Source organism: Miscanthus floridulus, chromosome 4 (assembly GCF_019320115.1).
Source record: "Miscanthus floridulus cultivar M001 chromosome 4, ASM1932011v1, whole genome shotgun sequence".
In the NCBI taxonomy this organism is placed as follows: Eukaryota; Viridiplantae; Streptophyta; class Magnoliopsida; order Poales; family Poaceae; genus Miscanthus; species Miscanthus floridulus.
Window position 1 is genome coordinate 59,549,618 of NC_089583.1, and position 16,365 is coordinate 59,565,982.

The 16,365-nt window shown below is 43.1% G+C and overlaps 1 protein-coding gene and 1 long non-coding RNA gene across 6 annotated transcripts; one reads left to right on the forward strand and one right to left on the reverse strand.

Annotated features, from left to right (window-relative positions):
* The first annotated feature begins 1,142 nt into the window (after positions 1-1,142).
* On the forward strand, positions 1,143-5,439 carry LOC136551538 (uncharacterized). Of its 4 annotated transcripts, none has more exons than XR_010782605.1 (5): positions 1,143-2,478; positions 3,012-3,323; positions 3,390-3,657; positions 4,691-4,816; positions 4,902-5,439. It is a non-coding gene; the product is annotated as an uncharacterized lncRNA (long non-coding RNA). The 4 variants fall into 4 exon arrangements; XR_010782602.1 differs by having other exon boundaries at positions 3,026-3,323; XR_010782604.1 differs by having other exon boundaries at positions 3,026-3,323; positions 3,390-3,653.
* Positions 5,440-5,751: 312 nt separating this feature from the next.
* On the reverse strand, positions 5,752-13,568 carry LOC136549721 (protein EMSY-LIKE 3-like). 2 transcript variants are annotated; one of them, XM_066541110.1, is made up of 11 exons: positions 13,424-13,568; positions 13,221-13,317; positions 10,788-10,993; positions 10,588-10,697; positions 10,255-10,498; positions 9,962-10,174; positions 9,820-9,888; positions 6,855-7,106; positions 6,688-6,756; positions 6,552-6,615; positions 5,752-6,154 (listed from the first exon to the last, which is right to left on the reverse strand). In XM_066541110.1, exons 2-11 carry the CDS (start codon positions 13,246-13,248, stop codon positions 6,054-6,056), a joined length of 1,356 nt encoding a protein of 451 aa, XP_066397207.1. In that variant the 5' UTR covers positions 13,249-13,317; positions 13,424-13,568; the 3' UTR covers positions 5,752-6,053. The 2 variants fall into 2 exon arrangements, with proteins under 2 accessions (XP_066397207.1, XP_066397208.1); XM_066541111.1 differs by having other exon boundaries at positions 9,962-10,171; positions 13,221-13,557.
* Between the last annotated feature and the right edge of the window lie 2,797 nt (positions 13,569-16,365).

Sequence of the window (16,365 nt, forward strand, 5' to 3'; positions counted from 1 at the left end):
TTGCTTTAGTGATGGATGAGGTCACAAGGCACATACAAGGGGACATCCCTTGGTGTATGCTTTTCGCGGACGATGTAGTACTAGTTGATGAAAGTCGGACAGGAGTGAATCAGAAACTGGAGTTATGGCGGGAGACTTTGGGGGTCCAAAGGTTTTAGACTTAGTAGAACTAAAACTGAGTATATGAGATGTGACTTCGGCACTACTACTCGGTAGGAGGAAGATGTTAGTTTGGAAGATCAAGTAGTGCCTAGGAAGGATCAATGCTACAGAGGGATGGGGATATTGATGAAGATGTTAGCCATAGAATCAAAGCAGGGTGAATAAAGTGGCGGCAAGCGTCTGGTGTCCTATGTGACAAAAGGGTACCACAGAAGCTAAAAGGCAAGTTTTATAGGACGGCGATTAGACATACTATGTTGTATGGTGCAGAATGTTGGCCTACGAAAAGACGACATGTTCAACAGCTAAGTGTCGCGGAAATGCGTATGTTGCGTTGGATTTGCGGTCATACAAGAAGGGATCGAGTTCGGAACGATGATATACGTGAGAGATTAGGGGTAGCGCCAATTGAAGAAAAGCTTGTCCAACACCGGTTGAGATGGTTTGAACATGTGCAACGGAGACCTCTAGATACACCGGTGCGTAGTGAAATCCTAAGTCAGAATAGTAACGTGAAGAGAGGCAGAGGAAGACCGAAGTTGACTTAGGTAGAGGCAATAAAAGAAGACTTGAAAGGATGGAATATACCCAAAGACTTAGCCTTAGATAGGAGTGCTTGGAAGACAGCTATTCACGTGCCTGAACCTTAATTGCTTCTGATGGGTTTCAACTCTAGCCTACCCCAACTTATTTAGGACTTAAAGGCTCTTTTGTTGTTGTTGTGTATTCATGGTCATGACGAATGATTGCTGCATTAAAATGGTGAAAGATAAAATTAGAATTTTACGAACGTGATCTTTTTTTCCTTTTATTATCTCTACTATAAGGACAAATCAAAATTGTACTAGTCTTCCTAGAAAAAAATCCCCCGCTGAAAACCTCCAATCATTATGCATTCAGAAAAATATATACAGTAATTTATCTATATTAAAATCAAGGCCTAATAAGATAGCTAAACACCACGATTAGACGTGGGACGACAGGCTTCTCGCCCTCGCGCCCTTCTCGCACGCCGCACGCCACGAGAGGCAGGCGACCGGTACCTCTCCCTGCGATGGGCGGCCTGCGAGCGCATTACGCGCGCGGGAACCAAGGTCCGCAGGCGGGTGCGACGCGCGGAAGATAGGCCGCGGACGGTCGCGACGGGCGACGAATACCCGTGCGCGCACTCCATCCGACGAAGCGCGTACGACGAAGGTGGATCCCCAGGCTGCAGCCAGCGCCGGTGCCCTCCCCATCTTCCTCCGTCACCAGCCGCCCGCCGCCTGTCCATCATCCAGTCGTCGCTCCGGGCTGGGCCACGGCAGACACCGCGCCGCCCTGCTCACCTGGCTGTGGTGCCACCCTACCCCATCACCGCGTTGCCCCGGCCCCCTGCTGCAGGCTGCGCGGGGCCATCACCGCTCGTCCAGATCTAGCAGTCATCACGGACATCTCCAAGTGTTTTTTTCTGCTTTCTGATTTCAACGTTAGATGGATGGGACATCTGATGGCTGTTGCATATGGATCAAAGAAAGCTTGCTTTTCCTTGCTCGCCCTGTCATAGTTTCAGTTCGTCACTAATTGCCCGTTCGATCTCCATTCTCAACAAGTACTGATTAGTGTTCATTTTGCTACAGCCTATAGACATCTATAGTGAGAAAAACTCCATGGGTTGCACACTTGCACTGATAGGGGTTGCACACTTGCACTGAATATCAGTCTTCAGATGAAGGAAACACAAATTCTTAATTCTTGACAGCAATCATTTGGTTGGAGAAATACCAGTATATTTTCAGCACTCAGAGGACTTACAAATTTGTAAGAGCATTCTGAATGTTATAAGCAAATATATGTATAATTTAATCTTGAAGATGGTCAGGAGAGCGTTTTGTAAGTCACAAAAAGGTCCAATGCCTTATGGCAAAGAGTACAGGCGTAACTATGTACTGGGGATGACTAATATTTTTTTTTGCCGAGTGGCAAGGAGCTTGACTGTTAACTATATGCTAGGATAAGTTACTAATTTGTTCTTTACAAGTTGTTTTATTCTGACTGATGTGGTAATGATCCATTCAACTTATGTTAAGCTGCAAGAACCACCATATAATTTGAAGAAAAAAAAAACTTCATTTGAACTCAGTTGTGCCTGTGCTTATCTGCAATATTGTCTACTTGCAATGTTTGACATCATTGTTTATATATGTCTAGCTCAGTTATAGATCATTCTTCACTTTAGATTATTGACAATCTCTTTTTTATACAGCATGGCAGCAGCTTTTGGTTGAGGGGCTCAATTCTGTGTGTTCTGCGGACCTCCAAAGTTGCATTAGTAAGGTGAATTCCTTTCTATAGATCTTTTTTTGAACAGGTGCCTTTTGGTTGAGGGGCTCTATTCCGTTGTATCTATCTCACTATTTACTTCAATTTTCAAGAAACATGTTGTCTTTTTTATTTTCTGAGGACATTTTTTTCACTTGGATTTTTGCCCCAGTTTTCCAGAACAGCGATGAGGACTTGAAACCCACGGAAACAAAATGACATGACATTATTTTGTGTTTTAAGTCATTTCACTTTGTTAAAATATGTTCAATTCTTAATTTTATGAGATCTTTTTACTTGGAAGTATCAATTGTCCATTCAGATAGCAACATTGATTTTTTTTTTTTTGTAAGAATCAACTTCATGGGTATGCTGCCTCTCTTGCTTCTTTCTGTCCACTAGCTTGTGCTGATGAGAATTTCAATGAAATAAGCAAATAAGCAAGATCTGCAACTTTGTATTATTAATTGATTAGTTTATTTTTTATGTCAATTGATTAGTTTGTTAGTTACATATGTCTTTTGAAAGTTGTTCATAAAGTCAATTAGCTTGTGTCCCGTAGCGTTAGCACGGACGTTCAAAACCTTCCGGGCCGCCGCCACGCCGTTCGACGTTAAAACATTCCGATCGCCCGCGCCCACGCTCACACCCTTCGTGGAGAGGAGGAAGCTGCGGTGCCCGTACGCGCCCACGCCCTTCGCGGAGGGGAGGAGGAAGCCGCAGTGCCCGTATGTCGTGGCGCGGCGCCGCCGATCGCCCGCGCCCACACCCTTCGCGGAGGGGAGGAGGAAGCCGCGGTGCCTGGTGAGCTGGGTCGGAACGACGGTGAGATCCATGTGACCGTCGGCGACATTGCCCAGGTACTTAATTATAAGTGCAAATCTCTCAGATATGCCATGAATCTTAGTCATGGCAATTTGCAATAGCATCTTGCTACTAAGAGCGCCGACCTCGCATCGTCGCACAACGCGCAACCTTCATCTGCCTGAACGACGGCACGCTTTCATTGCTATATTGCCTCAGTTTGCCTGATGTGGTGAGGAAAGCCTGTTGTCCGCCGCTACTGCCGGCCGGCCAGCCATAACCCCGGCGCCGCGATGAACGCTCAGCAGGCCACTAAACTCGGGCGGCCCGGCCGCATCTACGGACTAGCCGACAGAAGATCTGGCCGGCCACATCTCATTGTCATCGTAGGTACTTCACAATGTCTACTATCAGTATCATAGGGACTCTGAAGTCTGATCATGAACGATTTCCAATGTGACAAATACTCTGCATTTGTTCTAAAAACTCTGGGAGTGAAAAGTTGCAAAAAAATTAGCAGCGAACCAAAAGGAGCTTGATGGCTTGACCCTGGCAGCCTGGCCTGCAGTTAACAGACTATGTTACTACTAAAAAACTAGAAAACATGTGCTCTGTCTGGTTTCAGTTTTAGTCATGTGCTAGAATATGATAATATGCAAAAAAAAAAATTACATTAAATTCAAATAAAGTATCTTCGTAAATATAGAGCCTTTTTCTTTCTCAAGTTTTTTCATATCAGAAGTCACTTCTTTTTCCACCATCTAATGGATTAGATGTCGAGAATATTTTTTTATTTTAGATCAATATGTACAAGTGCCGGTGTGCAACACTACAACTTGACTGATATAAAAAAATACTAAATAATATTCATGTGTTGCAAATGTTAGAATTCATTTTATTTGTGAACTAGGGTACTATAGAATTCTATATACAACTCAATTTACCAAAACTAAAAGTTCAGTATTCAGATGGGACAAGAGTAACTATCTCATGATCAATAATCCTGGTTTGTTCTAATTGTTCTGAATTTCATTGTATGACTATGATGAATGCTTGAGTTACATATCAGTACTCACTTTTGGGGTCTATCTATATAAAAGAAAAATAAGTAAAAGGAAAGAGGAAAAAAGATATACCTACCTTGCATGTTTTTTAAGATCCTACTATGTGATCCTCCTTGACTTTCATGCTTTGAAGTTCTAGTCATGTGCTCTGTCTGGTACTCTGGTTACAGATTCAGTTACTAGCATGTCTGGTACTCTGGTTACAGATTCAGTTACTAGCATAACACAGATAACATATGTTTCCTGGCTTAATTTTGACGCAAGGTATGCCAATTTATAAGTCTGTTAAATTTGTATTTGACACATAATGTCAAATTAGTTCTGTGCCAAACCAAATATTCACTTAAATCTGTACCCAGTTATCTTATCTTGGAGGAAACCCTGCTGCCCGCCGCTACTACCGGCTGAAGATCCTCGTTGGTACTTCGCAATGTCTACGCCCGGAGATACACGCGATGCGCTAAGCGATATCATCAACATCGCAGGTATGCTTTCAGGTCATGTTTGGCTTACCCCATATTCAGCTTGTTCGGCTTCTTTTTCAGCTAGAATAATATTTTTCTCTCACAGCAATTCAGCCGAAACAGTATTTTTCAGCCAAGTTTCAGACCAGCGAACAGGGGCCTCAGTATAAACAATATTTTCGTCTAAATTATGACATCTGAACTTTTGGATGTTTACACAAACACCTTTCATTCAGCGGGTTGAACAGAGATGTATCATTTTACTTTGCCAAACTCAAAGTACTCGAGTATTTGTAACTACATGTTTTCAGTCACATTAATTCTGCAGTGAATTTTAGTCGGTGAAGATAAATTTATGCTTCTAAATTCTGATATATTTTTAGGGATTTATCACACAATAAGTTGGAGGACTCAATTCCTGATGTCCTTTCACAGCTGCCATCTCTTATGGTTATGTGAATTTTCTGATCTTGATGACTTTCATGTCTTAGAGTTTAGCTATAGACAATTGCTAATACTAATCTAATTATTATACACTACGAAAAACAATTTTTAGACTGGTCTATAATTTTTAGGACTACACTACTTAATTTATGGTGGAGGTGGGCGCCTGCTGGATGCCCGGCCTGCAGCACTAGGATCGCCGCTGCCATTGCTTGCTCTTTGCGAGTTTTACTGATGGGTACAATTTATGAATGACAGGTGTCAGGAGCTGTTACAACGAGAAAATTAATAATTTAGCTTATTATCTGCTATGTGCAACTTCACTGAGGATGGAATTCTTGGCGGACATTTTAAATAGTGCAAACGAATATTTTGATAGCTTCCCTAAAGATCTCCAAGTCATGATTAAGAACTTAAACAGAATATAACTTAAATGATTAATACGAAAAATAACTTTACTATACCTTCTTATGCAAAAGTGTTTCTCGGGTTGTAAACATACTCAAATACAATTATGTAAAAGTTAAACTATGAAAAAAAATATTAGTTATTTTCATATGCATAAAACCATGACGTTAGCACGAGCATTATACTAGTACATATAGAAGCTGAGACCACACTAACAAAAAGCTAGAGAAAGAAACACACATCTACAAGCTTTACTTGGTCAGCGTTCTGAATTACAATTCTACTCAAAAAATTCAAGTGACCCAAAACAAAAGATACTTAGCCTACAGATACCTAAATCCAGAACAAATATTAGCAATGGATTGTACAACAGACAGTTACGTTGTGTATACATGTTCATGCAGTTTTACATGGCATCAGCTTGGTCACCAACGGGCATGGCATCAACGTAGTTTGCTTGATGCTGGTTACCAGCATACAAGTTCCTTCGCCCACGATTGTGCCCATCTGTTCCCACCAAAAGAAAGGGACGTCAAAAGCTTCGCAGGAATCAACAAGATTCTCATATGTAAAATGTTGACCTCATGGCACTATCATGACCTGTACTGTATGGACATAAAATAAGAGATGTGGGCACATGTGGCCATGCAAAACAGGATCGCCAACTATCATGTGCATTTCTTTAAGGTTGACTAAAATTAAGAGAGCAAATGTCCATGGTGTTACAATACTGCGTAATCTACAGCATGCAGAGAAACATTGTACAACAACTGTATATCTGAAATCAATCCCCTTGTTTGGGGCAACCACCCATCCTAAACCGGAAGCAGAAATGAATGTTTTCTGCAGCATCGTGCAAAGTTCCATAAACCTATGGTTAAGGAACAAATGGATTAGTATTTACCACTTTCACCATCTGATGCCTCAGCAAGCCTTGCTATCGCGTCAATCAGCGACTGTTCTTGCTCCTGCAGGCATTGACAGTTAAGACTAAATGAATGCATGCTTGTTGATAAGTTAACTTGTGCATTCTGGTTTACCTTCAGTGCTTTCTTTGCCTTTTCTACTTCCTGTGGATCAGGATTGCTAACGCTGAAAACTTTCTCCACCTACATGAGCAGATATATAGCAAAAGAAAAGTAAAATGAAGTGCACAAGATCTGCAGTTCATTGTAATCATAAATATTCGGAGTTCACTCAAACCGACCTCTTTTATTAGGCTCTCGGTATTAAGGATATCAATGTCATCGGAACTTCTCTTGCCAACACCATTTTGTGGTGGAAAATCTTTCTTAGACATGTTCTTCTGTAATCCTCTTCCTCTTCCAGAACCTGGCATGGGCCCACCGCGACCTGTTGGCTTCCTAACCCCACTAGTTGGGGCACCTCGGCTGCGCAGATATGTCACAGGGTCTATCCCAGAGTCATCCTCTTGCCATCTTATGTCTTCAGGTCCCATCTGTACTCAAGCAATTTTCACCACAGTTCCATCAAATTAAAGGTTTTGGTGGGCAGTAACATATACTTCTGAACACACAAGTGTGGACACTGAATGCATGGCCTGATAATGCATTTGAAATAAGTGAACAAGATAAGAGAGATCAATGTTTGCTTATTGTCTTTTAATGTTACGTCAAGCATGACATGACTTAAATTAATACATGCCACCAGCCTGTGTTTATTATCTAACCATTTCTATTGTCTTATTTTATTACTAAATTATGAGAAAATCAATGGACAGAATAGAAATCTGCCAATCACTACTGATCCAAACCAGATAGCAATCAGCAAGAATAACGCAGTAAACCACTGGCAGCTGACAAAGTTATAAATAGAATTTCAACGTCCTCACTTCAGATTAAAAGGTTACAAGACCAGCCATCAGCCACGCATTTGCACAAGATATTGACACCACAATCAGCTGCATATTACTATGTCAACATTATCCTACCCAGTGTAAAATATGGAGGAAAACTACCTTAAAACTGTTTCGCAACAACAGGACCCAAAAGTATGCTAATCTGGATGAACATCAACCATATCGAAAGCAAAATTTGGTAAATGGAAGCTTGGGAATCTTTGCAGTAGCTAACCAAATAAAAATCTATTAGACCCCGTTTGGATGTAGATATTCAGGCCTTAGAATTGGAATTGGTATTGGTATCTCCGAATACAGCTGTTTGGATGGTTTGGAATTGGGAATTGGTATTCATCCTCAATGCCAACCGGTATTCCCGAAGCCTGTGCTCCCTCATCTCCAATACGACTCCCCCTCTGTATTGGCTGGAATTAACTCCTCCAACTCGGCCAGCCCGCTGCTGCTCTCCATCCATGGCCGGCGGCGCACCTCCCCTTCTTCTTCCCCATGGCCGGCGGCGCACCTCCCCTTCTTCTTCCCCATGGCCGGCGGCGCGAGCTCCGTTTCTGTTCCCCATGGCCGCTGGCCCCACGCCTAGTGGCGCGGCACACCACCACACCCGCCGGGGCCAGGCCCAGGGCTGTGGCCACCTCCGTCTCCGCGCCCGAGCTCGTCGCGGGCGAGGTCGGGGCCGCCTTCGCGCCCGAGCTCGTCACAGCCGGGGCCAGGGCCGCCTCTGCCTTCCCCTGTGCGCTCGAAGCCGAGGCTGGGGCTGGGGCTGGGGCCACCTCCGTCTCCACCTGCACGTGCCCATGGCTGGGGCCAAGGCCGCCTCCACCTCTGCGCTCGAGGCCATCGTGCGAGCGGTGGGGATTGGGGAAGAAGACAGTGAATTCCTGGAGGTGTACATCCAAACATGAAATGGTATTTGATGTGTCACTCAATTCCAGCTAGCAAATTCATCTACATCCAAACAACAGATTTGGCATTTAGTCCATTTCCAATACTAGCCTGATTTGGTAATGGTACCAATTCAATTCCAGAGTCTCCAATATCTACATCCAAATGGACCCTTAGTTATTAAAATACAAAGCTACCGCATTTGTATCAGTCTAGTATATCATTCTACAATCACAAGCCCCTTGCATGAGAATATGCTTACATGAATTTCATAGAGATCTCAACTTCATATTCTGCTGTCCAACTTGTCTACTTCTCTTTATATCAATGTTTTCTGATCGTCCGATTAATCGCGATTAATCACGATTAATCGTCCTTATCGGTACTTAGCACTTGATTAGGCCCTCCGATTCGATCAGAAAGCTGATCATCCGATTAATCATCGATTAATCGCGATTAATCGTCCGATTAGGCCTCTTTGCCGATCAGCTCTAAATAGCCAGATGGGCTACTTCAGTTTAGTGGGCTATATTTATTTGGGCCAGGCCCATTAGGGTTTCTCTTATATACCTCACCCCCACTCTTTCTCTCCTCAGTCCTCAGTCCTCACTCCCGTGTGTGTGCAGCTCAGCAGCTGAGCTCCATCTCTTCCCTGCTGCCTGCGTGCATCTCACTCCCTCCTCCCTCCCTTCCAGTTCCAATCAAGCAGCCCATCCGTGGATCTTTCCTGCTGCTTGCTGCTTTCTCCTCCCTTCTGCTGCAGGGTCGCCTATTCTCTTCCCCACCTGCAGGCTGCAGGTCCAGGGAGCACGAAGATGAGCTCCTCCTCTGAAGGTGAGTCATTAAATCGGCTTTGTTCTGTCATTTCTGTCATCTCCTTTCCTCTGCACTATGCTCAAATATTGATGCTTTGTTTCTTTGGCTCTTTGCTGAACTTGCATAGATGAAAATCGAAGGCGGCAACTTGCAGTGGAAGCTATATGCTGGACGATTATATGGACGATTAGACCGATCAGAGGTCGATTAATCGTCCTGATCGTCGATTAATCGTCCTGATCGTCCTAATTGGTACCAGACTGATTAGGAACGATAAGCCGATCAGAAAACATTGCTTTATATATCAGTTTTAATTGTCCATCAGCACAACTCCATGCTGACACAGCATATGGATGTGTGTGATTTGATTTAAGTCGGCAAATTTCATCAAAGTAAAATTTACCTTCACGTTCACAATTGGTGTGACTACCATCTATAAAGATAGTTTTCTGAAAGCTAGTGCTGCAAAAACAAGTGATCCTAAACTACATCTTGCCCATCCAGTGTCAAATTAAAAAACCAAAAGAATATCAGAAAGGAAGATATAAAAATCCCTCAAGTGACCAAAGTATTCTCATTATAAATAGCATCTATGTACCTCTTTAAGATCAACCCACTCCCAGGTTTCATTTGCCGTATTGATGTCATAAACCAACGCATAAAGGCCCTGCAATGAATTCCCTAAGAAAGAGCTGGAGGCTTGAATCAAAAGTAACTACCTCGGTATAGTAAAAACGCACCGTTTCAGCATTATAATCAGATATGACTGCTTCATAGAAATTATTATCTTCAGGCCACCGACTCATCACTTTACGACCAACCAATGGATCGAGATTCTGAGCTTGAGCTTCAGGAGCAGAACCACCTGGAAAATTCCTATTCATGTGAGGTCCTCTTCCACTAGGACCTGCTGAAGATGACATGGGCTTGGCTGCAGAGCCACCTGGTACCTTCTGACCATGAAAGTGTATGAACTCAAAGAACAGAAAAGAAGACTTATAGGAAAAAGAACTCATTCAAATTATCTACTTACTGGTTTCGTCTTTTTGCCTTTAGGGCCTGGGGGAACTGCTTTCCTAGCAGTTGAAGACGATGGCTGTGTTGGTGTAGCCAGCTGCTGCGAATGCAGTGCAAGAGGCGGTGCAGGTAAAGCAGGAACAGATTGAGATGTCTTTTGCCTCTTACGGCCAGAGGTGGTAGGACTGGGAACAGGGTCATGAATTGGTTGTGGGTTATTGGACAAGCTTGCCTGAAGCCCTCCTGTTGATCTCCATTCCCTTAAATAAAAAGGCATCACAGGTTTAGTATGCTGAAAACCAAGATAATGTGCATACTGTTACTACAACAAATATTATTCATTTGCTACCTTATGCTACATATAATATTATCATTGTTGACTCTATTTAACAGCTCCCTGTGTGCTTTGTCAGATACTCTTAGCTCCTTCCTAAGTTCAGTCATGAGACCTTCCTTCTCCTGAGAAGATTAGAGTTCAGTCAACTTTGAGAAATGACATCTAAAATCATCCGACACCAAATGACAAGTGAACAGTTTAATGATCTCAACCCATGTGATGGCGTCAGACTGGGCTTTGAATGCACGAAGGACTGAGCAATATGCTTCTTGCTCAAGTTGTTGAATTTGTGCTTCCATGTCTGTCGGTGCCCTAGCATATGAACTGGCAGGAACAAGAGCTCTCCCATTACCACTGACACGTCCGCTGCCTCTGATACTCCTACTATTTGGAAATTGTGGAAGATCATCATCAGTTCCTGCAACCGACATAGAATTGAGGATCACAGAAAACCATTTACTGACGACAGCAGCTTTTAAAAAAATACCCATGGTGCTAGCAGAATACACAAATAGATCACATTTCAAAATGATCTTGCGAACAAGACAGATATACTTTGATGATCACAGAAATAGTAGTCATATTGTTCATAACAAGAATGTTTAGCAGTTCTAGAGGGCAACTACTTTTGAATACACCTCACAAACAACTTTTGAGGAAACTAATATTGATATGGTTCACAACTTCCCTAAACACACTGGTCCATCTGCACGAGAAGTCATACTGTATAATATTTACACACCAAACCATTCAACCTTATCACAGTTCCCAAAACCAAATTAAATTATAACAATTTCAACAAAGAAAAAGAAGCTTTTCAGGAATCAGGACTAGTGCAATATCCAAGGACTTCCCTAAACACACTGGTCCATCTGCACGAGAAGTCATACTGTATAATATTTACACACCAAACCATTCAACCTTATCACAGTTCCCAAAACCAAATTAAATTATAACAATTTCAACAAAGAAAAAGAAGCTTTTCAGGAATCAGGACTAGTGCAATATCCAAGGACTGAGACTCACTGCAGTCAATTAAACAAATAAGGAAGTGAAGAAATCTACAAGACAGCAAAGTGGTGCAATTTCTACCAACAGTCAAGGCCTACAAAAAGCTTAATAAAAAATTAAAAGGCCGCATATTTTTAACAGCATGGTTCAGCTTACATGACAGATTGGACACAGCTCACAATAATAAATAGGCTAATAGGCTGGACACATTTTGTAAAATCAATCAAGAATCTAACAAACATGAGGAACAAGATAGGTCATCGAAATCCAGTTGGTTGGCCCCTACATAATACTTGCACCAAATCACTTGGGCAAGGTTGGAATGTAAACTGCTAGCTGCCCTAAAAAAGAACTATTCACAATGCCTCAATCAATAGATTGATGTAACTACTAAAATCCATCTGGCATTCCTTGCCAGAAATCTTAAACTCTTGTATATAGGATATGCCAAGATAAAGCAAAGCAGTGAGAATCACAAACAAATTCCCACAATATAGAGCAATAAGCAATATCACAAGAAGACATCATCAGTTACCAGATTGGCAACTTCAGGTACTTCACCAATTTTATCTGCAATCCCTTTATTACACTGACTATTTGGAGATGACATTATGATATGCACTTATCACTTGTTCCAGAATGTGAAAGCTAAAGAATCAGGCTCTAAGCTTGGGACATGGCATTAATGACCCTCGCCTCTTAAGTTGTTACAAACATCTAAAGATTATATCCAAGCATGGTTTGGCTGCTAATCAAAATCAAAAGATAAATAATAAATGCACCTAAAACATTGTCAGTTTCCAAACCCTAATACTAAGGTAGTAAATCCTTAATTGAGTCAAGCCCATAACACTGATTCTACATCAAACTAAATTTCATAAACATAACTGAATAGGTATTTCAGCAACATATAAATTACAAACACTATCGGCGCATACAAAGCCAACACTATCCGAGCGCACAAAACCAGATATCGTACAGCAGCAAATTTCTCATGAGAACTCCCAGAGTACCATGCTCCAAAGAGCCCCCCTACACAAAATGTTCACCATTGGATACACAATTCAATTTTGCAGAAACAAAGGATACCAAGAGAGGAGAACCCCATTAATTCTCTAGCTGTCCAGAACAATTCAATATTTATAAGAAATCCAAACCGTGAAGCAAAGAAAATGAGAAATGAGGCTGAAACAGCCAAATTCACTCCATATGAAGGAAATTCTGCACTTCTATTTGGCGGGTTGTATTTTCCTGATCCTGAAAATGCAAATTATACAGAAACCCCCAAATCCACAAATCCACCATGAGAAACTCAATTCACTAAAGCAGAAACCAATATTCCTGAGCAAGAATTCACCACAACATCCAAGTTCCCACGACGTTTGATTATTTCCCCAAAACTGGTGAATTCCAGATAACTCTAATCCCAAAACCCTGCTCCCGTCAGGCAAGCTCAAACCCTAGCTCCCAAATCCATCCAACCACCCTGAGGACGCGACCTTGTAGCCCCCTCATCTTCACAGCCAAGGAACTGGCATTCGCTAGGAAGGACCTGAAGCAAGCAAAACCCTAGGGGTGGAACCCAAACCCTAGGCAAGGAGGCGGACCCTAAGCTCGAGCTCCCCCGCACTCACCGCTGCTGTCGGAGGGCCGGTATTCCATGGCCGACCCTCGGGGGCGACTCCGCCAACCACCACCCACACCACCGGCGGTGGTGCAACAGGCGCGAACCTGAAAGCGCCCAACGAACAGGGGTCAGCTCCCTCCACCACGCCGGGGCTCCAGCTGCCACCCCCAAGGCCGCCACCGTGGCGGCCAAGGGTCAGCGAGCGCTCACCTGCGGCGGATGCGGGGGCGCGGCCGGGAGGCGGAATCCGGCGAGATTTGGAGGAGGCGGAGAGGCTGGAGGTGGGGGGAGGAAGAGAGAGAGAGCTAAGCTGTGCTGTGCTACTGCCGGTACGGTGTCGGGCACTTCGATAAAAAAAATTTACGCACTATCACATTGAATTTTACGGATATGTATAAAATATTAAACGTAGAAAAAACTAATTACATAGTTAGATGAGAAATCACGAGATGAACTTTTAAACCTTAATTAGTCCATAATTAAATATTAATTACTAAATTTAAACAAAAGTGCTACGATAGTCAAAACCTAAAAAAAAATTTCATCTAAACGCGCCCTAAGCAAAAAGCTCAAACAAGCGAGATAAGTCTAAGCCGAAACCAGCCAGAACACTATTGAAGCTAAAACCAGCCAGTATACAGTAGTTTTATGCACCAGCCGAACGACATAAGAAACAGAGGAGAGAGAAAAGAGCGAACAGACGGACTTGAAGCGGATTTTTGGACTGCCCGTACTTCAGTCTGCGGGTAGATGCTGCAAACGTTGCCGGACCACAGTCCACAGTAGCATTAGGCCCGTCTGCATCCACGGTGCAATAGGCAGCGTCTGGATCACAAGTTTTAAGAATCTCAAAATCTTAAAAATCTCCCTAGAGTTTAATAAGAATCTCAAAATCTTAAAAATCTCCCTATAACACACAGAGAACAAAAAAAAAAATCAGAGGTTATTTTTTATCTAGAATCAGGATTTTAGAATCTCATCCAAATATGCCCATAGACATCCGATTAAGACCTGTCTTATTTCTTGTGTCAACAAGCTAAAACTCCCTTTGAATTGTAGGAAAAATGTAGGTTCCCATTTCTATGGGTTGAGTTACTGTGGCATGTTTTGGTTCGCAGAAATCACCTGCGCGAAAAGGAAACATTCTTTTAAGTTGGATTTTATAGGAAGACGGTGGAAAAGAAACATCCACTCAAACTTCACGCTTCACGTGTTTTTTGTGTAGCTGATCCAAACACTTATTCCTATAAAATCATATGTTTCTCGTTCCTCTGTTTAACATATGCATTCCTATTATATTATTGTGTTTTTTCTATTCATGTATTTTTTCAATCATATGTTCCAATTGACGAACAGGAAGAGCCTTGGTGAATCCATCTGTAATTTAGTCATCAAATGGAACAAAATCAATGTCAAGTAATTTGTTGGACACCAGTTCTCTCACAAAATGATAGTCCACTTCAATGTGTTTTATCCTGACATAAAAGAATGGGTTAGCAAACAAATATTTTGCACCAATGTTATCACACCATAATTTTGCGGTACGTGGCCTTTGTATTTCTAGTTCCAATAAAGTCTGAATCCACATTATTTCTATTGTGGTATTGACAATAGCTTTATATTTTGCCTCTGTACTAGATCTTGACACTATGGGTTGTTTGCGTGCACTCCAGGAGACAAAAGATTAGTTCCAAGAAAAATAGCAAACCCACCGGTTGACCTTCTATCATCTAGAGATCCTGCCAAGATTATTTTTGTTGGTTGATAACTTAGAGCTTTTCAAAATGGGGTCTTTTTGTCAGGGTTGGAATTTATTAGAAAAATTCCAATCGGGATTCACCGGTTCATTTGAGGTTTTTGGGTCAGAAATTCCGGACCCTAGTTAGAATTTCCGAAGTCCTATTGACTACTGTAACACCCTCGGTGGTACACTATACAATCTTTGCTAAAACACTGTATGTACATCATGTTATGTGATAGTGTATGTAATATAGTGCGTAAATAAATTTATGTGACTCGAAACGTTCATCGGAAACGTGAAACGAATGTTATATTTCATGTCGTGTTATGTCGTTTAGGGTCTTAAACGAATTTTTATTGAACGAAAATACTATAGAACACATATACGAAACTTTAATAAAGTTTGTAGTATAACCTTCATAGGTGACGATGAAATACTGGCGGGCGAGAACGAGATTCACTAGCTAGCTTACTTAATAGTTTGGAAATCGCATTCGACTCAAAACCAATCAAGATGTAGTCAATTTTCTTAAGTTAGAAAATGGGTTGACGATGCTAAGTTTGGGAATTTTTGTAGACGAATTGGATTAAGTAGTGTAATTTTAAGGTTGATTTTAGTAGCTTGATATACCATCTCGAGCGTAAAATAGGTGGTTTAGCAACTGGATCATTGAGATGGATTTTTGGGACGCTTTAAAAAGCGTGCATGACGCGTTCTAGACGATTGCAGCGTCTAGGCGCAGTCCCCGTGCCCAGCACTCGGTGTTGCCACGCCGGCCGGTCGACGCGCACACCAGCACGCATGCCACAGCGCTAGTCAGTCCTCCCACTGGCTCCGCGCTACTGGCCACTGCCACCTACTGCCCCGCCCAAGCACGCGATTCACGCACGTGCGCGCACGCCGTGCCTAGCGGGCCTGGCCGCTTTGCCGCCACCGTCGTCGTCGTTGGCCCGCTGCCCTAGCCAGTCCGCTGCTGCCGCTTCGCTGTGTCACTGCCTGCGTTGCATCGTGTCCTCGCTCTACCACTGCCGTCGCGTCCGCTGGCCGCTTTGCCGCCTCGCGCTTGCCTACGTGGGACCGTGCGCTCGTGGCCACACTGGGCCTACGGCGGCCGGCACATGACCCTGCCCGCACATCGTCTTGCCGCGCGCGGGCTTGCCCCGCCTACATTGCCTTCACATCCGCGCTCGTTGGCATTGCGCTACTACCTCCTCAGACCGATGCCATCCACCACAGCGCAAAGGGCCGAGCCGCCATCGGCTTGCTAATTATGGGAATGCGGCCAACCATCCCTAAGTGTGTTTGGCTATTTCCCTGTCACCCTATAGCACATGCGCGCTTGTGTTACGAGTTGACAGCCGTGTCCCGCCACGGCAGCGTTGAGCCAAGCCATGCCGGTCGTTCCCTATTT

What these genes read in the sequence shown, in the direction of transcription:
- LOC136549721 (XM_066541110.1), bottom strand. Translation starts at nt 13,248, where the DNA reads ATGGAATACCGGCCCTCCGACAGCAGCG. An exon ending in CCGGCCCTCCGACAGCAGCG is followed by an intron (nt 10,994 to 13,220) that starts GTGAGTGCGGGG and finishes TGTCGGTTGCAG; the next exon opens with GAACTGATGATGATCTTCCA. An exon ending in AGGCAAAGAAAGCACTGAAG is followed by an intron (nt 6,616 to 6,687) that starts GTAAACCAGAAT and finishes CAATGCCTGCAG; the next exon opens with GAGCAAGAACAGTCGCTGAT.